The following is a 26,599-nucleotide window of genomic DNA, read 5'->3' as shown; positions in this document are numbered from 1 at the left end:
AAGGGAGGGAGAGGGAAGGGGCTGAGATGGGGTGATGGGGGGACATTTGTTTGGAGGAGAGAAATGATAAGAGCTGAATCGGCTGAATGCCCGCCTCGTGCCAGGAAGGGTCCTTGGTGGACCCTCACACAGTCCCTTGGGGGTGTTTCCACCATGTCCCCATCCTACATGGGCACTCCCTGGAAATCCTGACACCAACCTCAGAGGGGGGACGAGGCTGAGAACACGGGCAATGGCCCAGGAGGCCAGGCAGCAATTCCAGGGACACTGGACCTGAGAAGATGCGGGGGAGGCAGAGAGAAAAGAAAAACCAGAGATGGAGAAAGAGTGACAGATTCCAAGATGCAAAGAGGGGGAAGGGAGAGAGGAAGCTCTGGGAAGGCAGAGAGAAGGAGGATGGTGAGGGGTGAACAGAGAGGGGAGAGGGGATGAAGAGAGAGCAGGACTGAGCCAGAAGGGAGGCTCCCAGCCAGGGTCCTCTCATCCCCACACTCTTCCTGGGGGTCACCCAGATGCTAGGCCTTCCCCATGAGGGCCCTCAGCTTGGGGATAAGCTGGGTGGGGCAACCTGAAACAATATTCACTCTGTCCTAGAGGAATGCATCTTCCTCTCTAGCTGTGGGGCTTTCCAGGAGCCTGCTCGGATTCCTCCCGTGCCTGCCTTCATTGAGGGAAGAAAAGGCGGGAGGACGAGGAGGCAGGAACATGGCGCAGACAGAGGTCACTCCTCACACCACACTCCCATTTCCAGCACTGGAGGCCTCATCCCCAACACCGGATCCCCGTTTCTCTCATGGAGCCCCATCCCCACACTTCATTCCATTACTCCATCATTTAATTGCCTAAACAAGATCAAGAAACTTACTGAAAGTTTTTAGAACACCCACTGACCCCCTACCAATAGCTCTGCTTTCATTGAAAAGAGACCTCCCTACCCAGCTAGGACCTCTCAGTCTATGGGCGTGGATGCCCCTCTGGGCCCCCGAAAACCTTGAGCTTGACTTTCCTGATGCTTGCAGAGAACTGGCACCTTCTCGCCTTTATGGCCTCAATTTATAGCCACAGTGTCTAGAAAATGAAAACCAGAATTACAGAGCACTAAGTTCACCTTCCTGAATTTACAGAGGAGCACTCCCCTGGCTCATCTGTGCCAGCCCAGCATGGGAAGAGCCGGTCCTAGGTCTCAGATGAATAAGAGAATTACAACAAAGGAGTAAAAAGCCACCCCTCTGTGATTTCTCGTGAACTGAAGGCAGTGACTGTGATCCCTGTTATAACTCCTGATGAGCTGCCTTTTTCACTCAACAATATACTGTGCTCAGGACCCTCCTCATGGTGAAAGCAGGAAGTAGGTGGGACCCTCCGCTCATGCCATCACCTCGGCTGTCCTCTCCCCTTCCTTTCTTCCCCTTCTTTCTCTCCAGAGTTCCATTTCCCCCTCATGCTCTTGCTCTCCAAAGACGAGAAGAATTCTGATCTAGGCTTTGAATGTAACCCTTGAATTTATCCCAGTAAAATGGCCCTGGGCAGAAGACCTAAATAGAGATTTCTCCAAAGAAGATATACAGATTGCCAACAAACACATGAAAAGATGCTCAACATCACTAATCATTAGAGAAATGCACATCAAAACTACAATGAGGTATCACCTCACACCAGTTAGAATGGGCATCGTCAAAAAATCTACAAACAATAAATGCTGGAGAAGTTGTGGAGAAAAGGGAACCCTCTTGCACTGCTGGTGGGAATGTAAATTGATACAGCCACTATGGAGAACAGTATGGAGGTTCCTTAAAAAACTAAAAATAGAGCTACCATAGGACCCAGCAATCCCGCTACTGGGCATATACCCTGAGAAAACCATAATTCAAAAAGAATCATGTACCGCAATGTTCATTGCAGCTCTATTTACAACGGCCAGGACATGGAAGCAACCTAAGTGTCCATCGACAGATGGATGGATAAAGAAGATGTGGCACATATATACAATGGAATATTACTCAGCCATAAAAAGAAACGAAATTGAGTTACTTGTAGTGAGGTGGATGTACCCAGAGTCTGTCATACAGAGTGAAGTAAGTCAGAACGAGAAAAATACCGTATGGTAACATATATATATGGAATCTTAAAAAAAAAAAAAGTTCTGAAGAACGTAGTGGCAGGACAGGAATAAAGATGCAGACGTAGAGAATGGACTTGAGGACATGGGGAGGGGGAAGGGTAAGCTGGGACGAAGTGAGAGAGTGGCATGGACATATATACACTACCAAATGTAAAATAGGTAGCTAGTGGGAAGCAGCCGCATAGCACAGGGAGATCAGCTTGGTGCTTTGTGACCACCTAGAGGGGTGGGATAGGGAGGGTGGGAGGGAGACACAAGAGTGAGGAGATATGGGGATATATGTATACGTATAGCTGATTCACTTTGTTATAAAGCAGAAACTAACACACCATTGTAAAGCAATTATACTCCAATAAAGATGTTAAAAAAATAAATAAATAAAAATAAAATGGCCCTGGGAGCCTTTGCTCCAGTCTCCCTCCAACCATCTCTCCCCCAGGTCTCCTATCCACTGCCCAGCTGCTGGACCGAGAGAACAAGGAGGAACACATCCTGGAGGTGAGTGATGCTGCTGAACCCATTCGCTGGATTTGAAAACCTCCTGCAGGAGGCCAGGCTGGAGCCAAGCCAGGCCTTGGGCCCACATGCACGTTTCCAGGCAGTGGCTGAGGAGGGTGCTGACTCAGAGGAGTTGCTACTTAAGCTGAGCCTTGCTGTGGTGCAGACTCTCAGCGTCTTCGCTGGCTCTCGAGCACTGTGAAGGGAAGGAATCTGAAACCATGTGAGGGCTGGACAGGAAGCACTGATGGATTAGCAATACCTGCAGTGAGTATAGGAAGACGGAGCAGTACACAGGGGCTAGGCACTTGTCCGGTCTGCTTTCCAGTCCATCCCTATGCTCTAGAGAGAGTCACCTAGTGTCAAACACTAGGTCAGTAGGAGAGCCAGGATGAAAACCCAGACCTTTGTCCTCTAGCTCTGTGCTCTTCCTAGGACGTCTCTGAAATCACATAAGCATCCCTGGTGACCATTCCAATGAGAGGCGTCGGTCTTGACCCAGAGGGGATTAAATCAGAAGGAATCTAGTTATACCCCCTCCTGCACTATCCACAACTAATGAACAGGCATCTCTTCTAGTCTTAAAGACGTCGGCTGGGAGGGACACATATTCCTCGGCAGGAATTTTGCCTTCTATGCTCCCAGGCTCTGGACGTTCCCTTTGTATGATACAGGCATTACTAGTAACAGGAGCCAAACGGCCCTCTAGGGACTGAGGCATTCTCCACAGTTCAGCAGAGGCATTTATCTTTAAACAGCAAAATATATTAAGAACTCGGAATCATTTAAAGTGGAAATGTCCCTTCTCATACTGATGCATGGGATGATTTGCCCCTACCTGAAACAGCCCGATTCTGAAATTGTTTTGGTGCCTTTACTTTGCCTCTTGATATCATTTCATGCATTGGGCGGCATGTCTGACTCCAAAGGTACCGCCCATGCCTCCATTAACATCTCCTCAATTACTTTTTTCTAACCTCCAGTAGCTTAAGGAAAGCGAGAACAAAGCTTACCAGAATTACGAGCCAATAAAAAGTAAATGGTCTCTGAGAAATGGCCATTGGCCTCCTGAGTAAAGAGTTCTAGCTTTTGTCTAGAGCCTCTGTGACTCTTCTCCCAGTTCTTTCTGGTTTCTTTCTCTGTTGTTGCTCGCTTTCCTGTGGGCGAGGTTACCAAAGAGCTGGGTTCCAAGAAGGTAAGGTTATGATAATAAAAATCACGAGCGTATACCAAACAACAGATGGACTGGTATTTCCGGGCTTTTGAAAGCAGGGGTAGTGGCAGAACTGTGGTGGGTGGCGATACATATTCACTGCCTTGCGTTTGTCAACTCACACTGGATTCTGTCCCCAGGTGACTGTGCTGGACAACGGGGAGCCCTCCCTAAGGTCCACCTCTAGGGTGGTGGTACGCATCTTGGACGTCAATGACAACCCCCCCGTCTTCTCCCACAAGCTCTTCAATGTCCGCCTTCCAGAGAGGCTCAGCCCACTGACCCCTGGGGCTGTGTACAGGCTGGTGGCTTCAGACCCGGATGTGGGTCTCAATGGCAGGGTCACCTACAGTATCGAGGAGAGTGACGAGGGGGGCTTCAGCATCGACCCGGTCACAGGCGTGGTGTCGTCCAGCAGCATCTTCCCAGCTGGAGAGTACAACATCCTAACGGTGAGGGACAGATGGAGGCCGTGGAGGGGGAGTGGCATACCTGGTCAGGGATTTTCTTTGAGGATACAGGAGGAGGGAGACAGCCTTCAGGCTTGATGGAGGTAATACTCCCCTCCGTGGCTTTCTCCCAAAGAAACTGGGAATCCTGACTTCAGCCAAAAGATCAGAATTCTGGGCCTTTCTCTTTGAGGGCAATAAGGTCCTTGGCTGGAAAATCCACCCTATTTACATATAAAGATTTTGGTGAGAAGAGCAGGGCTTTGAAATCAAGATAAGCCTGGATTCCAATCCTAGCACTGTCATTTTACAACTGTGTGGCCTTGGACAAGTCACTTAACCCTCGTGAGCCTTTGTTTCATCATCTGTAAGACGGGCATAAGAACATTTTCCTTGTAGAAAGCCAATATAGCAAGTGGCTAGGGCGTGGGCTCTCATGTCAGTAGCCTGAATCCAACCCCATCCTCACTGCTGGCCAGGCAGACATCCCAGGCGGGTGAATTCACTATGCTGAGCCCCGGTTTCCTCCTGCAAAAGGGAGGTGATAACAGTACCTCTCTGAGGGCTGTCAATAGGATTAAATTAGATATTGCACACAATGCTTTCAGAGCAGGGCCTGATAATAGGGAGTGCTCAGCAAATTCTAGTTTATTATGTTGATGGCTGTTGGGAAGGGTAAAGGGTCCATGCATGGAAAGTCCGGTTCAGGAAGTAGCACACAAAGCCTTCAGATAATAGTGGCTTTGATTCACTTTTTACTACCTATGAGTTTCTGGAGCACAGTTCTATGTTCTGTTCACCACTGTGCCTGCTGCGACTGGCTTGGTGCCTGTTTACGTAAGCTCTCAGCTGTGTGTTGAATGGATGAACCAGTGGACGAAAGGCCAGCTCAGTCAGTCACAGGGCGCTCTGTCTCCTGGCCTGGCCACCAGGGTCTTCTTGTTTCTTAACCCCAACCCTACAGTCAAAGCCTCACCTTCTGGCCTCTTTTCAGGTCAAGGCAACAGACAGTGGGCAGCCACCGCTCTCGGCCAGTGTCCGGCTACACATTGAGTGGGTCCCCCAGCCCCGGCCCTCCTCCATCCCACTGGCCTTTGATGAATCCCACTACAGCTTTACAGTCATGGAAACAGACCCCGTGAACCACATGGTGGGAGTCATCAGTGTCGAGGGCCGACCTGGTCTCTTCTGGTTCAGCATCTCAGGTGAGGGCCCAAGGGTCCCATCCTTGCAGACCAGCCCTAGTCCCTAGGACACAGTCCTTCTGACCCCTCTCAAGGTCACACTCCGTGGCAGCGGCTGTTTTGGCCATGAGTGGTGATTGCCTCTTCCCTGGTCCTTTGGGGCAGTGGGTAGTCAGACCCCTGCTTCTGCCAAGCTTTCCTTCGCACAAGCTGTGATCTCAGGTGCAACCTCCACGGTCTCACTGGTAACCCCAGCCAGAGCCAGACAGGGCCTCAGTTATCCCAAGTTCCTGGGAGACCTAAGACAGTGGTCCAGAGAGGCCCAGAGGAGAAAGCACAAGTTTTATGTTTCCTCTTCTGCCTCAATGTGAACATCAGTGTAGAGCTGACTTCATTGACCATGAGCCCGAGGCCAGCTGTACCCTGGGGCCCTGCTTAACGTTCTGGTCCCAGGTTCCAGCCTCAAGATCAGGGAAAGGGTCTATTCTTTTTTTTTTTGCGGTACGCGGGCCTCTCCCGTCGCGGAGCACAGGCTCCGGACGCGCAGGCCCAGCGGCCACGGCCCACGGGCCCAGCCGCTCCGCGGCACACGGGACCCTCCCGGACCTGGGCACGAACCCGTATCCCCTACATCTGCACGCAGACTCTCAACCACTGCGCCACCAGGGAAGCCCAAGGGTCTATTCTTGTAGTAGGAGACACTTGGGTCCAAGCTCTCATGGCCTCCTCTGAAATTCCTTTCTGTTTCTAAATCAAGATTTTGTTAAAACATCTTGGGGTGGGGTGTGGTTCATAGATTCCTTTGGGAACCTGATGAATGTTTAGGTCCTCTTCCCAGAACACACACACACACACACACACACACACACACACACACCCCTGCATGCAAATTTAGGGGTTTTATAGATTCGCTGAAACACACACACACACACACACACACACACACACACACACACACCCCTGCATGCAAATTTAGGGGTTTTATAGATTCGCTGAAACACACACACACACACACACACACACACACACACACACACACACACACACACACACACACACACACACCCTGCATGCAAATTTAGGGGTTTTATAGATTCGCTGAAACCCAGCCAGGGATTCCAGGTCAAGAATCTCTATAATCTAAGAGCTTCAGTACCCCCTGAACCATGAAGTCCTATTACAGAGATTTCCAGCCTGCTTCAGAGGTTGGATACCAGCCTGTCTCAAGCTTTTTGACCTCCTAGATTTACTTCCAGTTCTGATTCACTGCTCTTTTTAAGTATTTGACTTTTTTTCTTATAGAACATTTAGAAAACACAAGTGAGTACAGAGAAGAGAATAAAAATCACCTAAACTCCCACTAACCTGAAGATAATCCCCTGTTATCATTTTTATGTTTCCCTCTAGTCTTTTCCTTTATACACCCATACATTTAGGGTTATATGAAAATATTATCATATAACCTTTTTTTTTTTTTTTTTTTTTTTGCGGTACACGGGCCTCTCAATTGTCGTGGCCTCTCCCGTTGCGGAGCACAGGCTCCGGACGCGCAGGCTCAGCGGCCATGGCTCACGGGCCCAGCCGCTCCGCGGCATGTGGGATCTTCCCGGACCGGGGCACGAACCCACGTCCCCTGCATCGGCAGGCGGACTCTCAACCACTGCACCACCAGGGAAGCCCTGTCATATAACCTTTTAAAATATATCATGAACATATTTCCATGCCACTAAACAAATTTCTACGAGCAGACATTTAAATAGCTGCATGCTAATTCTATATTTTGGATTCTCAGTGTATTAAAACAATTCCCTCTTGTTGAACAGAGTTACTTCCATTTTTTCCTGTGTCTAAGCTGCTTTAGACTATGCAAACTACCTGTAAGCCATGATGTAGAGCTCCATTACTCCTGCATGTTTCAATACTAGTAGCAGAATACATTCTAGCGCAAATTTTGGTCTTCCTCTGGGACTCTTCAGTCTTTATAAGTGTACCTTTTCCTGAATCATCACTTGGATCTTCAAAATAATTTGACAATAAGTTGAGAGGATAAACTACCACCTCCTCTAGATCTGCCAGCCACATCCCATAGTACTTGTGCTACCACTGCCTACATCACTGAGGTCGCGTGTGCTTTCCTCTTACCACCCGTCCAGGTGGGGACAAGGACATGGACTTTGACATTGAGAAGACCACAGGCAGCATTGTCATCGCCAAGCCTCTCGATACAAGGAGGAGGTCAAGCTACAACTTGACCGTGGAGGTGACCGATGGGTCCCACACCATTGACACCCAGGTGAGAGGCCTCACTGGGAACCCTGAGTTGAGAGGAGATGGGAGGCCTCCTTGGTTGGAAGGCAGCTGTGCTCACCACTATGCCACCATTGCACACTGGGGCCTCTTTGGTTGGGATGAGGATACTGAAGGCTCTCTGTGCATGTGGTGTACCTCAAGGAACACTGAATTTGGAATCAAGGTTCTGTGCTCTAGTCTTGTCTGATCACTCTCTATGTCTGTGATCTTGGGAGAATTCTTGTTCCCACTATGGATCTCTATATAATGAGGGGTTTTGTCTAAATGAGCAGGTTTTAATTAAAGGTAGAGTGCCACAGGGGCTACCATAGACATAAGGAATGATGGTAAGTGGGGCTCTGGATTTCTACTCTGCTTTCAGCCAGTTTTATTTGTTTCATATACTGCAATTGCACCCAAAAAATTGCATCTGAAGAAAAGGCCCTTTAAGAAGAATTTTGTTTTTGAAAACCAGGAAACTGCATACCATCTGAAAGCCCTGTGATTTTGAAATCCTATCATTCATTCAACAAATATTTATCGAGTGACTGCTGTGTGCCAGGCCCAGTTGTTATGGTGGAGAACCAGACAGACAAGGTTCCTGACCCCCTGGAGCTTACAGTCTATCTTCTCTTTCCTTCTCCTCCCTAGGTCTACATCTTCATGATTGCCAATGTTAACCACCATCGGCCCCAGTTTTTGAAGCCTCATTATGAGGTCAGAGTTCCCCAGGACACACTGCCTGGGGTTGAGCTCCTCCGAGTCCAGGCTACTGATCAAGACAAGGGCAAGGGCCTCATCTACACCATACACGGCAGCCAAGACCCGGGAAGTGCCAGCCTCTTCCAGCTGGACCCAAGTAGTGGTGTCCTGGTAACTGTGGGGAAACTGGACCTGGGCTCGGGGCCTTCCCAGCACACACTGACAGTTATGGTGAGTTAACTGAAGAACTGGGTAAGGGTGTGCTTGCATGCGATGTGTGGGGTGGACATGCTTGGAGGCGTGCTGAAGGTTCCCTCTCTCCTGCTGAGCCAGCTGTACTAACGCTCATAATGATAATCGATGAGATGAGTTGTGACAGTTCACAGCCTGCCGGAGGCACCTTCCATAACAGATGCCTGGGAGTGAGGAAAGAGATGGGACAGCTGCCAAAGAACCCCCCGCAAACTTGGTTTTTTCTGGGCTCACTCCAAATATCCCCCAAGAATTCTCTCCTTGCTCCATGACTGCATGATCACACAAACTCCCATAGCGTCAGAGCTGGGAGGGACCCAGAGACCATCCCACCCAGAGCAAGCAAGTATATAGGGCACAAATGAAGGAAGACTTGACTCTTAGGGTCACATGCCTGCAGTTTTATGACCCTGAGAGTGAGAGCTTCCTTAAATTTATGCCCTACATGCCTCATTTGCCTCACTCTAGTCCCAGCCCTGGTCCCACCCATTTCTCTTATCTTACACCTGAGGCCCATAGAGGAAGAGAGACTTGCTCACCATCATACAGTTCTTTATGATGGAACCCAAATCAGAGCCAAGCCTTCCAGACTCAAGGTTCTTATGTGTTAGTTTATCATCCTCTGGGCACTTGTATATATATTAAAGGCTCTGAGAAGTCCTGCAGCAAAGAAAACTTCAACTTCATTTTAGTTCAGTGCTCCCTACATTTATTTGACCATAGAATTTTTTTTTTTCCTGAATAACATGTTGACATCTTGAAGAACTAATATTCTCTGAGAACCAATTTGGAAAATACTGCTTCTCTGCTTATTTCTGCCTTTCTCCTGAAATGAAATTATCCCTGAAAATAGCTAAGCCTAATAATCACAAATTGATAAATTTATTTAAGAAGAAAAAAGAACGTAACTGAGAGCAAAATTTAAAGGAATACAGAGAGTTACAATTGTGTGCCTTTTTCACTGGCATTCTCTGTCATCGACCTTAATCTAACCATCCCTCCTCCCATTCCACTTGCTCCTCATCCCATTGCACCCTTGGACCCACAGGTTCGCGACCAGGAGATGCCCATCAAGAGGAACTTTGTGTGGGTGTCCATTCACGTGGAGGATGGAAACCTCCACCCTCCTCGCTTCACCCAGCTCCACTATGAGATGAGTGTTTCTGACACCACAGCCCCCGGAACAGAGCTGCTCCAGATCCGAGCCATGGATGGTGACCGGGGAGCCAATGCTGAGGTCCACTACTCCCTCCTCAAAGGTGAGAGGCCTGAGTTCGGGACATGAAGGGAGGGACTTTGGCAGTAAGGGAAAGCACCAGAGGCATGGACTTGCAAGTTATTCAAGTGCCAAGCTCGCTAAGCTTTGGCAAATTATCATTCTAAAGCACTCCCTGGGACTATAGTGACCTAAGTTAATGCACTTTCAAAGGTGGAAAGAACAGTAACAAAGGATTACTCAAGTTATGGGAGAATTTATATAGAGAATACATATATATTCACCAACAACCACACATGTAAAGGATGCTTATGAAGTCCATGCAACATTTTAAAAGATAATATCTTTGTGTATGTACAATAAAAGGGACCTATAAATACTTGATAAGATATACGGCATAGTTTTAGGAGTATTTTCTTCTAAGGCCACATCATGATTTCATATCTATTATATTGTTTTTTATCTTAAAAATAGGAATATTACCTGCGCCAGAAACTCGTTGTAAAGATTAAAAGAGAAAATGTATGTTAACACATGCTGTAAATTGTAAAATATTATACAAGTGCCAGGGGTTATTACTATCATTGATAAGTGTTAATTATAAGTAGTTAATAGGACAAAAATGATAATATCCACTACCCAACTAAAAATGATAATATCCAGTACCCAACTAATTAATCACGGTTAGATTAAGGTCGATAACAGAGAATGCCAGTGAAAAATACACACAATTGTAACTCTCTGTGTTCCTTTAAATTTTGCTCTCAGTTATGTAATATCTGATAATTCATAATTGATATTTAATAATTATTGTTATCTTTAATATTCATTAATACTTCATAGAGCTAGCTGCTGCGGACAATCAAAGATGAGAGTGACTTGCTCTCTGCCCTAAAGGGGCATAATAATGTTCATTTATTGCTTGTCAGTATCTTACATACTTTAAGGATTCAGAACTTTTTACATTTTCTTTTTTTGAAGAAACGGAAGTTGTTACACCTCGTCATACGGCAGAAATCTATTCATCCCTGAGGAATAATAATACAAATTATAACCCATTAATTGCTTACTTTCTGTGACTTATGAAGTATAATCACATCTTTTATCTCACTGACAACCCCATTGATATTGGTATTAATTTTATTTTACAGATAGGGTTAGTTTTAAAATATTCTTCTGATTATAGAAATAACGCATTCTGATTCTTTAAAACCTGGAAAAACCAGGAATGTATGAAGAAGAAAATAACATTCAGCCATGGTTCTCATAACCTAGAGAAAATAATTTCATGTATTTCCCTGTTATTTTTTTCTATGCATCATTCTGCAGTGGTAAGATCAAAACGAATATACGATTTTGTTCCCTAATTTTTTCTCTCAGCAGTAAAATAAAATGTTATGATTATGTTAAATAGTTTATTTGGCTACTTTTAATGGAACTACTTTTAAATTGCTGTTTACTCATTAAAACCATGTTCTTTGACCGAACTTAGGATTTGTATCACAAAGGCAAATTGGGAAATCACGTCACTAGTCAGCTGGAAAAGGGCTTCCATGAGTGGCAGAATCAGATGGAAGGTTTTGTGGTAAAGCCTGGCTATTTACTTTGCCACTGGAATAATAAAATATCATAAAATATGATAAATGAAATAAGAATACTAATAAGCGGTACTCCTCTGAGTGAAGGACCTGTACCCCCGAGCAAAATTACTCAGGTATACGTCATGGTATTAAATAGGTAATGGTCTCATCACAAGAAAAAAATGTATTTGTAACTATGTCAAGTGACGAATGTTAACTAAATTTATTGTGGTAGTCATTTCACAATATATACTTATACATATATCAAATTATGTTGTACACCTTTAATGCAATGTTATATGTCAATTATATCTCAATAAAACTGGAAAGAAGTACCAGTTATGCAAGCTGAATACGTTCTAGAGATCTCTGTATGACACTGTGCTTATAGTTAACAATACTGTACTATAACCTCTAAAAATTCAAGAGGGTAAAATCTCATGATACCTGTTCTTACCACAGTATTAAAAAAGGAAAGGAAAAAAAGGATAGTTGCAGTCCAAGTAAAGTGAGACTCTAAACACTGTGATAACTTTGAGAATTTTTTTTTAGGAAAATATGATTAGTTTTCAACATTATCTTTTGTGAACTATGTAACGTCACATAATCACAACTTTCCTCAAAACTTAAATTTGAAATGGTATTATGTATTTATCTAAATAAACATTAAATTTTAAAAGGATTACAAAAATGATAGGTAATCAGACATGGAGAAATTACTTCATTTTTGATTCTCATTTGGGCTTCCTCATAAGTCAAGGAAGACTCCTTTGGGTACTAGAATCTCTTCAGTTCTCTAATACTTGCTAGTCTTCGCCAAAGAAAGCCTGTAGTTCTCAGGCCCAGACCCTTTTAGCAAGCAATAGATTTTATCCAGATTTTAAGAAAATATTTTCCATTGACTGGTGTTTGCGGTAACTTCTGATTTATGACAAGCAATAATGGTTTTCTTTTTAAAGTACCAATAAAAAGCTGCCTGTTAAAAATATTTTAAATTAAAAAATAAACCAGTTTGAAGGAAAATATCCATTAAATAATGACATAAATCATATACTATACTATTGTATAGGTAGTGGCTGAATATTAAAAAAAATTGTAAAGGCGGTGTGAGAATGCCTGAAGTTTAGGAAATCCAGGTGTGGTGGAAAGGGCATTTGATCAGGAGCCTCAAGATCTGTGTGTGCTATCCAGTCCCTCCCCACTCAACCCGTTGCCACTCACTCCCAAGCCTGACAATGGACTTTCCCACAATAGACTATACGAGGACTAGACGAGGTGGTTTTTCCAGTCCGTATCAGTTTTGACAATTTATGACTCCATATTTACAATTTTCATCTATCAAGTATATAATCAAAGCTATTACAAGTTACGTAAAGAATGGGTTAAAATTCTAAATAACGTAACTGAAGTTTGTCCTGTAAAAGTCAACACTGAAATACAGAGTGGAGTGTGCTTTTCCTACAAAGTATGTCTCCTTTCTTTGTTCCAAAAACCTACTACTGCTTTAGTTTATAGCTTAAGTTGCAGCCCGAACACTTAGTGATCATTGAAGCTTCCATTTATGGAGCACCTAATATGAGCACCACATAAGGAATTTCGTAAAGTATATATCTACCCTACACATTATATCATAATTAAATCCAGGGTGGTGCAGGATGTGGATTTTGCCCTGTCCAACTTTTGTGTGATTACCTTTTACTGATCTAGAAAGCCTAGTTGGTACCTCTTGAGGGTGTGGCAAACTTCAATTTATCTTGTCTTTTGTTTCAGGGAACAGCGAAGGTTTCTTCAACATCAATGCCCTACTAGGCATCATAACTCTGGCACAGACACTTGATCAGGCAAATCATGCCCAGTACACTCTGACAGTGAAGGCAGAAGATCAAGGCTCCCCACAATGGCATGACCTGGCTACAGTGATCATTCATGTCTACCCCTCAGAGAGCAGTGCCCCCATCTTTTCAAACTCCGAGTACTTTGTAGAGATCCCTGAATCAATCCCTGTTGGTTCCCCAATCCTCCTTATCTCAGCTACAAGCTCCTCAGAAGTTACCTATGAGTTAAGAGAGGGAAACAAGAATGGTGTATTTTCCATGAACTCATATTCTGGACTCATTTCTACCCAGAAGAACTTGGACCATGAGAAAATTTCATCTTACCGGCTGAAAATCCGAGGCAGCAATATGGCGGGTGCATTTACTGATGTCATGGTTCTTGTTTATATCATTGACGAAAATGACAATGCTCCCATGTTCTCAAAGTTGACTTTTGTGGGCCAAATTAGTGAAGCAGCTGCACTGAACAGCATGATAGTGGATGAAAACAACAACCCCCTTGTGATCCGTGCCTCTGACAGTGACGAAGAAGCTAATTCCTTGTTGGTCTATAAAATTTTGGAGCCAGAAGCTCTGAAGTTTTTAAAAATCGATCCCAGCATGGGAACCCTAACCACTGTATCAGAGATGGATTACGAGAGCATGCCCTCTTTCCAATTCAACATCTACGTCCATGACCAAGGAAGCCCTGTCTTATTTGCACCCACGGCTGCCCAGGTCACAATCAATGTCAGAAATATAAATGACTGTCCCCCCAGGTTCTCAGACCAGATATATGAAGTAGAAGTACTGAAGCCCATCCACCGGGGTATGGAGCTCCTCATGGTGCAGGCCAGTGACGATGACTCCGAAGTCAATTATAGCATCAAAACTGGCAATGCTGATGAAGCTGTTGCCATCCATCCCATTACTGGTTGCATATCTGTGTTGAATCCTGCTTTGCTGGGACTCTCTCGGGAGCTCATCATCAAGGCTTCTGATGGCCTGTATCAAGATACTGCACTAGTAAAAATTTCTTTGACACAAGCCCTTAACACAAGCTTACAGTTTGACCAGGATGTCTACAGGGCAACAGTGAAGGAGAATTTGCTGGACAGAAAGGCACTGGTGATTCTTGGTGCCCAGGGCAATTGTTTGAATGACACCCTATCTTACTTTCTCTTGAACGGCACAGATATGTTTCATATGGTCAAATCAGTAGGCGTGTTGCAGACAAGAGGTGTGGCGTTTGACAGAGAACAGCAGGACACTCATGAAGTAGCGGTGGAATTGAGGGACAGTCGGACACCTCAGCGGGTGGCTCAGGCTCTGGTCCAAGTCTCTGTTGAGGATGTCAATGACAATAGCCCTGAATTTAAACATCTGCCCTACCACACAATCATCCAAGATGGCACAGAGCCAGGGGACGTCCTCTTTCAGGTATCTGCCACTGACCAGGACTTGGGGGTGAATGGTGCTGTCACATATGCATTTGCAGAAGATTACAGATATTTTCGAATCGACCCCTATCTTGGGGACATATCATTAAAGAAACCCTTTGATTATCAAGCTCTAAATAAGTATCACCTCAAAGTCATTGCTCGAGATGGAGGAACCCCATCCCTCCAGACTGAGGAAGAGGTACTTGTCATTGTGAGAAATAAATCCAACCCACTGTTTCAGAGTCCTTACTACAAAGTCAGAGTGCCTGAAAATATCACACTCTACACCCCAATTCTCCACACCCAGGCCCGGAGTCCAGAGGGACTCCGGCTCATCTACAACATTGTGGAGGAAGAGCCCTTGATGCTGTTCACCACTGACTTTAAGACTGGTGTCCTAACAGTGACAGGCCCTTTGGACTATGAGTCTAAGACCAAACATGTGTTCACAGTCAGAGCCACAGACACAGCTCTGGGGTCATTTTCTGAAGCCACGGTAGAAGTCCTGGTGGAGGACGTCAATGATAATCCTCCCACTTTCTCTCAATTGGTCTACACCACTTCAATCTCAGAAGGTTTGCCTGCTCAGACTCCTGTGATCCAACTGTTGGCTTCTGACCAGGATTCAGGGCAGAACTGTGATGTGTCTTACCAGATTGTAGAGGATGGCTCGGATGTTTCCAAATTCTTCCAGATCAATGGGAGCACGGGGGAGATGTCCACAGTTCAAGAGCTGGATTATGAAGCCCAACAACACTTTAATGTGAAGGTCAGGGCCATGGATAGAGGAGACCCCCCACTAACTGGAGAAACCCTTGTGGTTGTCAATGTGTCTGACATCAATGACAACCCCCCAGAGTTCAGGCAACCTCAGTATGAAGCCAATGTCAGTGAGCTAGCAACCTGTGGACACCTGGTTCTCAAAGTCCAAGCTCTTGACCCCGACAGCAGGGATGCCTCCCGCCTGGAGTACCTGATTCTTTCTGGCAACCAGGACAGGCACTTCTCCATTAACAGTTCATCGGGCATAATTTCTATGTTCAACCTTTGCAAAAAGCACTTGTATTCTTCTTACAATCTGCGGGTAGGTGCTTCTGATGGGGTCTTCCGAGCAACTGTGCCTGTGTATATCAATACTACAAATGCCAACAAGTACAGCCCAGAGTTCCAGCAGCACGTTTATGAGGCAGAATTAGCTGAGAATGCAAAGGTGGGAACCAAGGTGATTGAGTTGTTAGCCATAGACAAAGATAGTGGTCCCTATGGCACTGTAGATTACACCATCATCAATAAACTAGCAGGTGAGAAGTTCTCCATAAACCCCAGTGGCCAGATCACCACTCTGCAGAAATTGGATCGGGAAAATTCCACAGAAAGAGTCATTGCTATTAAGGTCATGGCTCAGGATGGAGGAGGACGAGTGGCCTTCTGCACTGTGAAGATCATTCTCACGGATGAAAATGACAACCCCCCACGGTTCAAAGCATCTGAGTACACTGTATCCATTCAATCCAACATCAGTAGAGACTCTCCAGTCATCCAGGTGCTGGCCTATGATGCAGACGAAGGTCAGAATGCAGATGTCACCTACTCAGTGGACTCAGTGGAGGACTTGGAAGAAGAGGTCATTGAAGTCAACCCAACCACTGGTGTTGTCAAGGTGAAAGAGAGCCTGGTGGGATTGGAAAATCGGGCCTTTGACTTAAAAATCAAAGCCCAAGATGGGGGCCCTCCTCACTGGAACTCTCTCATGCTGTTACGACTTCAGGTGGTTCCTAATGAAGTATCCTTGCCCAAATTTTCTGAACCTCTATATACTTTTTCTGCATCGGAGGACCTTCCAGAAGGGTCTGAAATTGGTTCTGTTAAAGCAGTGGCAGCCCAAGATCCCGTCATCTATAGTCTAGTGCAGGGCACCACACCAGAGAGCAACAAGGATGGCATCTTTTCCTTGGACCAAGACACAGGGGTTCTAAAGGTGAGGAAGGCCATGGATTATGAGTCCACCAAATGGTACCAGATTGATTTGATGGCACATTGCCCCCATAATGACACTTACTTGGGTTCCTTGGTCTCTGTCAACATCCAAGTGAAGGATGTCAATGACAACAGGCCTGTATTTGAGGCTGATCCATATAAGGCTGTTCTCACTGAGAATATGCCAGTGGGGACCTCAGTCATTCAAGTGACTGCCAATGATCAGGACACTGGGAATGATGGCCAGGTGAGCTATAGGCTGCCAGTGGACCCTGGCAGCAATATCCATGAGCTCTTCGCCATTGACAGTGAAACTGGCTGGATCACCACACTCCAGGAACTTGACTGTGAGACCAGCCAGATCTACCACTTTTATGTGGTGGCCTATGACCATGGCCGGACCATCCAGCTATCTTCTCAGGTCCTGGTCGAAGTCTCCATTACAGATGAGAATGACAATGCCCCCCGATTTGCTTCTGAAGAATACAGAGGATCTGTGGTTGAGAACAGTGAACCTGGTGAGCCTGTGGCCACTCTTAAAACTTTGGATGCTGATATCTCTGAGCAGAACAGACAGGTCACCTGCTATATCACAGGTAGGTATACCTATCTTGGAACAGAGTCACTGGGGTGCGTTGAAAAAAGTCCAATAAGAGGTTCCCAGGGACATGGCTCTGCCACTCATTAGCAATGTGACCTTGGGTAAATCACTTAACGTCCCAAGACCTCAACTGCTCCATCTGTAGTCTTGGCATGCCTGTTATCAATCAACTCACAGGGATGCTTGTAAGATCTAACTTGAAAAAGCTTTGAGAGCTTTTTGCAAAGTGCATTGTAAAGAGGATTTCTTATTACCTTAGATGGAGTAGATAGACTAGAAGTGAGATTCTGCAACTGTTCTCGGTTAGCTTCTGGGAGACAGAGAGGGAATCAACAGTTGTGTGGTCCATGAAAACTCTGTGAGGTGACTGTCCTTGTAGAGTAGTATTTTGCCTAGGGCAAGTTGTCGATAGTAGAAAATGCTGCCTAGTCAACCATAGGACCTAAGTGTTGGAGCAAAAACACTTTCTTGGATATGATTCCAGCCCAATCCCCTCATTTCATACATGGGAGAACCAAAGCCCAGATAGGGGAAGAAACTCAACCAAGGTCACACTCCAAGCCTGCATCAGGGCTGGGATTAAAACCATACCCTACAAACTGCTTTCCCCAGTGGATACCTATTGTAAACGTACATTTCCCCAATCTCTGCCCAGTGGCTAAATGTGCCTATCAGTGGCTAAAAGAGAATTTCTTTACTTCTCAGTGTCTCTTTCCCCATCTCCCAGGTGCTATGTCATTCCATTCCCATAGTCATGGTTTTTTCTGCTGTCACAGCTGTCTGGTGGAGAGTTAATGAGCCTAAAGTTCCAACCAAGAATCATAGACTCCTGGAGACAGATCCTGGATCAGAGCTGTTTGAAATATGGAGTCTTAGTGAAATAGAATCTTGTCATCTTGTAATATCAGACTCTTAAAAACACAAAAGTCTTAAAATCTCTGAATAATAGAATAATAAATGTCAATATATCATCAACTCTTGGAATAGTTTAATCTGAGGACTCTGGCATCTTAGAATCTCAAAAATCCATCTCTCCTCTCAGTGATTGGTATCAAGGAAAGATAACTCAGAAGCAAATCTAGCGATCCATGTGAACCTCCACTTAGCCTGTGTCCTCAGTCATAAAATAAAGCCTCAGAGAGTGTATTTATTTATTTATTTAATTTATTTTTGGCTGCATTGGGTCTTTGTTGCTCCATGTAGGCTTTCTCTAGTTGTGGCGAGTGGGGGCTACTATTCATTGCGGTGCATGGGCTTCAGTAGTTGTGGCACGTGGGCTCAGTAGTTACGGCACATGGGCTTAGTTGCTCCACAGCATGTGGGATCTTCCTGGACCAGGGCTTGAACCCATGTCCCCTGCATTGGCAAGCGGATTCTTAACCACTGCACCACCAAGGAAGCCCCCGCAGAGAGTTTTTACTGATCATTTCCCACCCCTCCACTGTTGAACAGATACTAGATACTAGAAGGTTCTTTTCTAGAATTGCAATCTGCTTCCCTTTAACTTCCTCCGATGCCTTCCAACACACAAAAATAAAAAACCTGCCCTTCAGCCACATATTCTGGAGCAGTGTTTCTTGCAGTGATAATTCCATTTAATGGAGGCCTTTGAAGTTGGTAGAGGCTTCATAGCACCAGATAAACTGACTCATTGCAGAATTATGGGTCCTTAGCTAAGGGAGGAAATTTTTGCCTTTCCCAACAATCCTAAAAAAGAGTGTCAGGTGGGCAGCCACATAGGGCACAAAGCCTGGTTTGCTCCTGTTGCTTGGATTCAGGAAACTCTGTCCCATCTTTTTAGAGGGAGACCCCCTGGGCCAGTTTGGCATCAGCCAAGTTGGGGATGAGTGGAGGATTTTCTCGAGGAAGACCCTGGACCGTGAGCACATGGCCAAGTACTTGCTCCGAATCACCGCTTCCGATGGCAAGTTCCAGGCTTCAGTCCCTGTGGAGATCTTTGTCCTGGACATCAATGATAACAGCCCGCAGTGCTCAGAGGTGAGAGCCTGGTGAGGGTGGGGGAGGAGTAGAGGCAAGGAAGCTGGAGTGAAGGGCAAGAGGAAGGAGAAGGACTCAGGGTACCATCTCTGGAACTGGACATCGTTGACCACACTTGCCCTTGCTTCTCCTTGGCTGGCCTCCGACTAGTGCCCTAGGCAAGGGCGATTCTAGGTGATTCCTCCCACCCCCTCCAAAGGGATGTCACCAAGCTCTTTAGGACCCATGGTCCATACCTCTTCCCCTACACTCCATAAAAATATCCTTTTCTCTGCAAAACATATCCAGAAGTAAAGTAAATTCTTCATTCTCAAAAAAGCCTGCTATGCCCAGTGGGAAAGCCCCTCCACTGCTCAGCTTGTTAGCATGGCTCATTGTTATCAAATACATCCAAAGAGACCTTCCCCCGAGACACCCCACACCACTCGCCATGCCTATGTGGGCCTATCCCTACATATGAATAGGTTATACAGAGCAACAGAGACCCTACTCCAGGTTATATGTATAAACAAACATGCAGACAGGGCAGTTACACTTTTGATAAGGGAGACTTTCCTGAGGACTTCACGTAATTCAACACTCAATTTCCCAAGGAAAATGTTGAGTGGTGTGTGTGTGTGTGTGTGTGTGTGTGTGTGTGTGTGCGCGCGCGCACGCGTGCACATGCGTAAGGAGAGGAACTGCATTCTTAGAGGGCATAAATCAACAACCATTGTCATGTAGCACTGCTTTTAAACATATTTTTTTAAACACAGTAAATAATTTTTAACTTTGGGGAGATGTGCATTACTTCAAAGTTTGCAGATAAAGTTAAATTATTAACATTTAAATTTTATAACATCAAATTAGCATAATTCAGATTTATATAAAATCCAGCTATTCAGTATATATACATAAATGCAAACTTATACGTAGGTACTCACATACACGCATAGTCAAAGGATCATGTACAACTCTATAAATATGCAAATACCTATATATATATATATATATATACACACACACACACAAAGATACACATAAGCATACACCTACATACCCACAACATTCATCCATAAGTATACCCATCCATATACACAAATGTACATCTATAACTCACACATACTTACATATGCATGTGAATATATATATACTTCAATTCTTCATACTTTATTTGTCCACACACATATATAGGGACACACACCTTGGAACACACAAAAATCATATATCCTATCACCTTTTCTTCCACTGTCTTCCACACTCCAACCTCATAGAAGCAGAGTAGAAAAAGAGAACCTGGGTTATCAAGTGGGGTGCATGGAAAAAAGTCTTTGCAGGATCCAAGATGACCACTTTTTGGGTGGTCTCAGAAGGGCAGCCTTTTGGGGGAGAATGGTAGCCACACCTTCCTCTTCTTTCCCCTCAGCATCCTGCCAACCAGCCTGTACCCTCCTCATGCTGGAAGAGGCTGGGGCCAAGTTCACCCTGGCCTTCTCAGAGGTGGTCAATAGCATCCCCAGAGCCAGGGAAAGGAGGCCTGGGGGCTGTCTCCACACAGCCCCTCAGGCACAAAGCCCCCACCTGGAGCACGTACAGGTGTCCATGTTCACCCACACCATGCAGTGGGGGGACCGGTTTGCTTGGAAGCTGTGCCCAGAGCCAGCAGCTGGAAGAGCACTGGGTTCTCAGGGAACTCCAGCCTCTCCCCTGTGCCACCCCTTCTGCAATGTGGCCCCTGTGGAGTAACAGATTGCGGCAGGTCCTTCTAGCCCTGAGTGTGAGCTTTCAGATGATGGAAATTCTCTCTCATTCTTTGCTTTTCTGACTATGTCTCTTGTCATCATTCTCCTTGTTTTTAATCTCCATTTTCCTTGCATGTTCCATCTTATTCTGTTCTCCTCCCCCCCCCCCGCTTCTCTCCCCTACCCCCTTCCATCTCTGCTCTCTAATCTCTCTCTCTGCTTCTGTCTCCCTCTCTGTCACTCTGCCTCTCTCTGAATCTCAGCGCATCTCCCATAATCCCCTTCTTCTTTGTTCTATCTCCAGCTTCTCTACACTGGCAAAGTCAGTGAAGATGTACCTCTAGGACACTTCATTTTGAAAGTTTCTGCAACAGACTTGGACTCCGATACCAATGCTCAGATCACATATTCACTGCATGGTCCTGGGGCAGATGAATTTAAGCTGGATCCTCATACAGGTAGGTTTCCTGAGCTGCAGGATCAAGCAAAGAACTTATACACTGCATAACCAGGGCCCAGTACCCAGGCTCCTTAGAAAAGAAACAGGAATTTACTTATCCATCCCTCCGTCTGCTCAGCAAACATATATTGGCACTGTGTGTCGAGCATTCACTAGATGCTAAGGACATAAACTGATAAGACAAGATGTAGGTCTTCACAATCCAGTGGGAAAGGCAGTCATTGAATCAGTGGTTTGAAGTGTGCTAAGAAAAAATGCAGGATGCTAGGGGAGGTTTCACAGGAGGACTTAAATTTGGGATCAGGGTTAAGTAAAACTTCTCTGAGGAAATGTAGCCAGGGGGTAAGGGAGTGGTAGGGATGGATATTCAAGGCAGAAGGAGATTTTATACGAGGACTTTGTTTTGGGAAAGAGCACGCACATCTGAGGACCTGAGAGACAGCCAGAAATTGGTGCACAGAAGTGGGGGAGGGAGAGAGAGCAAAGGATGAGGCCCTCTGAGCAGGGGGGCCAAATCCCACCTTTAGAGCCATTAAGGGATTCAAGCAGGTGAGAGTCATGGTCAAAGACATGATTTCAAGATTGTATGCTGCAGATTGAGATAAAATCTCATAGCATTGTTGCAAGGATTCCAACAAATAAAGTATATAGAAATCTAGCCCAGTTCTGGCACATAATAAGAATTCAGTAGATATGGTTTCCATTGTCAAATATTATCAGTTAGGGGACAAAGCGGAGAGTGGGAAACAGCCCAGCAGAATAGACCACAAATACTTGGGAGAGGCTGGCCTGTGAGCATCTGGTGGAGAAGACAGGGTAGAGACTGCTTCCTTTAGAAAAGGAGGGATCCCTGCCCTGCTGCTATAAGGAAGGGTGTGGAGACGGACAGCACAGAAGGCCCAGGTGACAGAGAGCCAGCTGCTGACACTTGACTTGGAATCAGTAGCTCAAAGGATGCCTTGGAGATTCCTGAGTAGGGAGGTGGCAGGTGAGAGTTGGTATCCCAGGAAGCTGTCTGGCTAGAAGGAGACAGCATTGGGACTTCCTTGGTGGCACAGTGGTTAAGAATCCGCCTGCCAATGCAGGTGACACGGGTTCGATCCCTGGTCCGGGAAGATCCCACATGTCACGGAGCAACTAAGCCCGTGCACCACAACTACTGAGCCTGCGCTCTAGAGCCCGTGAACCACAACTACTGAAGCCCACGCACCTAGAGCCCGTGCTCTGCAACAACAGAAGCCACTGCAGTGAGAAGCCCACGCACCGCAATGAAGAGTAGCCCCCGCTCGACGCAACTAGAGAAAGCCCGCACGCAGCAACGGAGACCCAACGCAGCCATAAATAAATAAATAAATAAATAAATAAAATAAAAAGGAGACAGCATTACCCTGTCTGACCCCAGCATGGGCATGCTGAGTCACCCCAAGTAGGTGACCTAATCTCTGTTGCTGTTTGTCCAGCTGCAGGATGATCGGTGGGGTTTTTAAAAAAAAAAAAAAACTCGGCAGTTTTTCTGAGTATGGAAATAATACATGCTCATTATTCAAAAATTCAAACCACGTAGGCATGTAGTATGCGGAAATTGGAACGTCTTCATGATAACCAGCCTCTCCCCCAAAGATAAGCACTCTTGGTGTATATTCTATCAGACCGGTTTTCCACGCATGCCCCACATCTCTATGTAGCATACTACGTTGTGACTTTTTTCTCATAGCAATATCTTGGCGCTATTAACAAGGCAGTACATAAAGCTCTATCATACTTCCTTTTGTGTTGCATAGTATTTCACTATATGGCTAAATGATAATATATTTAACCAGTACCTTTCTGAAAGACACAGGATATTTTCAGTATGTTGCTATTTATAAAGAATGCTGCAGAGAATCTCTCTATATGTATATTTTATCCTTGGGTTGATTATTCTATAGGATACATTCCTAGAAGTAAAACTGCAGGCCAAAGGATAAACCCATTTTATGTGCTGTTAGAAATTGCCTAACTGGCCTTTTAAAATGTTGTGCCTCTTTGTAGCTTGTTGGTGTGGATCTTAAATTGGGGATGTGGTGGTGGAATGTGACTAGGGAGGCGAGCAGGTGTGGGAAGCTACAAGACTGAACCCCTTTCCTAACCATTTGTACACAGGACTGACCCCTTTTCTCTGTGACAGCACACTGCATGGCTGGGTTTGTCTCACACAGACATCAGGAAGTCACATGCTGGGGTCATGGCCCCCAGAGAAAGCTCACTTGCTGTCCTTTCTCCGGCCAGGGGAGCTGACCACACTCACAGCCTTAGACCGAGAGAAGAAGGATGCATACAGCCTTGTTGCCAAGGCGACGGATGGAGGCGGCCAATCGTGCCAGGCAGATGTGACCCTTCATGTGGAGGATGTGAATGACAACGCCCCCCGGTTCTTCCCCAGCCACTGTGCTGTGGCAGTCTTCGACAACACCACAGTGAAGACCCCTGTTGCGGTGGTATTGGCCCGAGACCCAGACCAAGGTGAGAAAGAGAAGGATTGGAGGCCATTTGCTTACAGGGTCACCCTGGGCGAGGGTCCGGCTTTCTCTGTGTTGCTCTGATACTAGCAATACCTCACTCCTGAGCCTACAGACATGTACAAGTAGAAAATGCCCACAAACTGCATACCTAAGTGCTAGGTACGAAAGATTTTGGCAATGTTTCAAAGCTGGTATGGGGCATTTCAGCCTCATTGTTTCTCACTGCCACTTAGACCTGGAGCCCTTTCAATCCCACCATTTAACCTCAAGAACATTTGAATACAAACATTTAATGTGAAATACGCCAATCAGAATTATTCAACTCTGATTAATTGGCCACAAGAAAGAAACTTAGGGCACAAACTCCATTAAGCCTATCAGATTCTTGGATCAATTTTCTAGTCAATGAAGTGGAATATTTTACAACTTTGCATTTTAATTTTAATGACACTGTTTTCATTAGGGTTAATTCTTTTCCTTTTACTATTTACAAGGCAAATTGGATTCATCCAGGAGTCTTCATTCCATATTATACCAATTATAGCTTCTGATATCATGAAGTGTTTCATTGTGGAGATCTCTATATCTATAGATATATGTATATATATACACTTGTTTATATATATATATATATATATATATATACACATATACGTGTGTGTGTATATATATATATACACATCCAATTTTCTTGAATTAAATTTTATAATTTAGGCGGGGTAAAAAAATACCCTCAGGGTCAAAGTTGCCAGAGGAACATAGGATATGACAATGATGAAGATGATGATGGTGATAAAAGAGGGATCAAAACACCCTGCTTTGTTTGACACCAACAGAGTAAATTTAAGACTTCTTAGAGGAAGTGAGTTTTAGGTTGGCACTGAGGAAGGTGAGAGATTTTGGAGGAATGCAGGGGTCCTAGGGAGGGCAAATAGCAGTGCAAAGGCATCTAACGTCTAAGGCCCTGCAAATGCTCGATTAGCCAGTGCTTGCACACCTCCAGGGACAGGAAGCTCCCTACTTCCTAGGCAGCCCCTTCCTTCCATGGTACCTCAGATAATTATCAAGTGTTACCTTTTTGGAGCAGACATCTGTCAACCACGGTCCTGCCCTCTGCAGCCACACAGATCTCCCAGACCCTCGCCCATGACAGCCCTTCAGACACTAGGAGGCAGTGACTATCTGCTCCAGCCTCAAGGTTCCCTGTCTGGGTAGAAGGGCCCTAGTTTCTTCAATCTCGTGTTTCCAATCCCACCTTTCTTCTAGGATTCGTCCTCTGGCCTTGCATCAATTAACCATTAACACTTCAAAGCTGTTATTATTATTCTAACCCAAATATTCCACCTCAATATTCCAAATATAGCCTGACCAGCACCTCTCTCTCTCCAGAAAATTCATGCATGGGAGAATGTGCATGGTATGCACATTTATTTCATGTAAATCCAATGAAAGGGCTGTGTGTCCCCACATGTGTATAAGACTCAATCCCTATAGGCTCAGAGCCTGTGCTCTTCCCACTGGGTAAGGCTCTCATGGCTGAGCACTAAATGTTGGTGTTCTTTAGACCCTATGGTCCCTACATGAGCCAACTGCTTCATCTGGTCCACAACCCAAGGAAATAATAGCACCTGAGTCAGAGCTGGAAAAACACTACATGCTTTGATTTACTAAGAACTTTCTGTGGGTGTGTTTTTTTTTGTTTGTTTGTTTTGGTTTATTTTGACATAATTATAGACTCATAGGAAATTGCAAAAATAGTACTGAGAGGCCCAGCACCCTTCACCCAGCTTCCCCCAACGGCAGCATCTGCAGTATGGTATCAAAGTCAGGAAACTGGCCCTGGGACATTACTGGTAATTGGACTCCAGTCTTACTCAGATTTCATAGTTTCTATATGCACGCATTTGAATATGTATGCAAACACCACCACAATCAAGATACAGGATTGTTCTATCACAACCAAAGAACTCACTATGGGTGCTTTTGATCTTGCACAATTTTTATTTTGTGAGCTGACCCTGGACCCTAACCTCCACATAAACAGCTTCAGATGTCCTCAAGGGCTTGCAGAACCCTCGCCTTCATAAGAACCTTTCTATGAGGCATTGAACCCCACCCTAGTCAAGAACCCTCACATGCGAGAGTCTCATTGCTAACAGCCTAAGCATGTTAGCCTTTATGGGGACCCTGCTGGCTAGGCCCTCCTCTGGCTGAAAGCTCTGCGGCAGGCAGGGCCAGAGGAGGGTCCCTCTGTATGAATCACGCGCTCTGTCTCCCCCCACAGGCACCAATGCCCAGGTGGTTTACTCTCTCACGGACTCTGCCGAAGGCCGCTTTTCCATCGAGGCCACCACAGGCGTGATCCGCCTGGAGAAGCCACTGCGGGTCAGGCCACAGGCAGCACTGGAGCTCACCGTCCGTGCCTCTGACCTGGGCACCCCAATACCGCTGTCCACACTGGGCACCGTCACCATCTCCGTGGTGGGCCTGGATGACTACCTGCCCGTGTTCCTGAACACCGAGCACAGCGTGCAGGTGCCCGAGGACGCCCAGCGTGGCACGGAGGTTCTGCGGCTGGCC

The 26,599-nt window shown here is 45.6% G+C and overlaps 2 protein-coding genes across 2 annotated transcripts in view; one reads left to right on the top strand and one right to left on the bottom strand.

Moving 5' to 3' along the window:
* The window catches only part of SLC36A1 (solute carrier family 36 member 1), a 167,319-nt gene that overhangs the window by 44,631 nt on the left and 96,089 nt on the right, over positions 1-26,599 (bottom strand). The window lies entirely within an intron of this gene.
* Positions 1-26,599, top strand: part of FAT2 (FAT atypical cadherin 2) — a gene marked incomplete at its 3' end in the record, with an annotated part of 64,528 nt that overhangs the window by 9,220 nt on the left and 28,709 nt on the right. Inside the window, exons 3-13 of the mRNA XM_079917161.1 lie at positions 2,562-2,620; positions 3,974-4,285; positions 5,277-5,487; positions 7,620-7,759; positions 8,407-8,688; positions 9,758-9,968; positions 13,276-17,334; positions 19,141-19,337; positions 21,363-21,516; positions 23,787-24,020; positions 26,304-26,596. Of these exons, the coding sequence (XP_079773287.1) occupies positions 2,562-2,620; positions 3,974-4,285; positions 5,277-5,487; positions 7,620-7,759; positions 8,407-8,688; positions 9,758-9,968; positions 13,276-17,334; positions 19,141-19,337; positions 21,363-21,516; positions 23,787-24,020; positions 26,304-26,596 (6,152 nt within the window). The remainder of the gene's footprint in view (positions 1-2,561; positions 2,621-3,973; positions 4,286-5,276; positions 5,488-7,619; positions 7,760-8,406; positions 8,689-9,757; positions 9,969-13,275; positions 17,335-19,140; positions 19,338-21,362; positions 21,517-23,786; positions 24,021-26,303; positions 26,597-26,599) is intronic.

The sequence above is a fragment of the Stenella coeruleoalba genome, assembly GCF_951394435.1.
Source record: "Stenella coeruleoalba genome assembly, chromosome: 3".
NCBI classification, from domain to species: Eukaryota; Metazoa; Chordata; class Mammalia; order Artiodactyla; family Delphinidae; genus Stenella; species Stenella coeruleoalba.
Note: the sequence above shows the minus strand (reverse complement) of the source record. Positions and strands in the feature narration are given on the sequence as shown.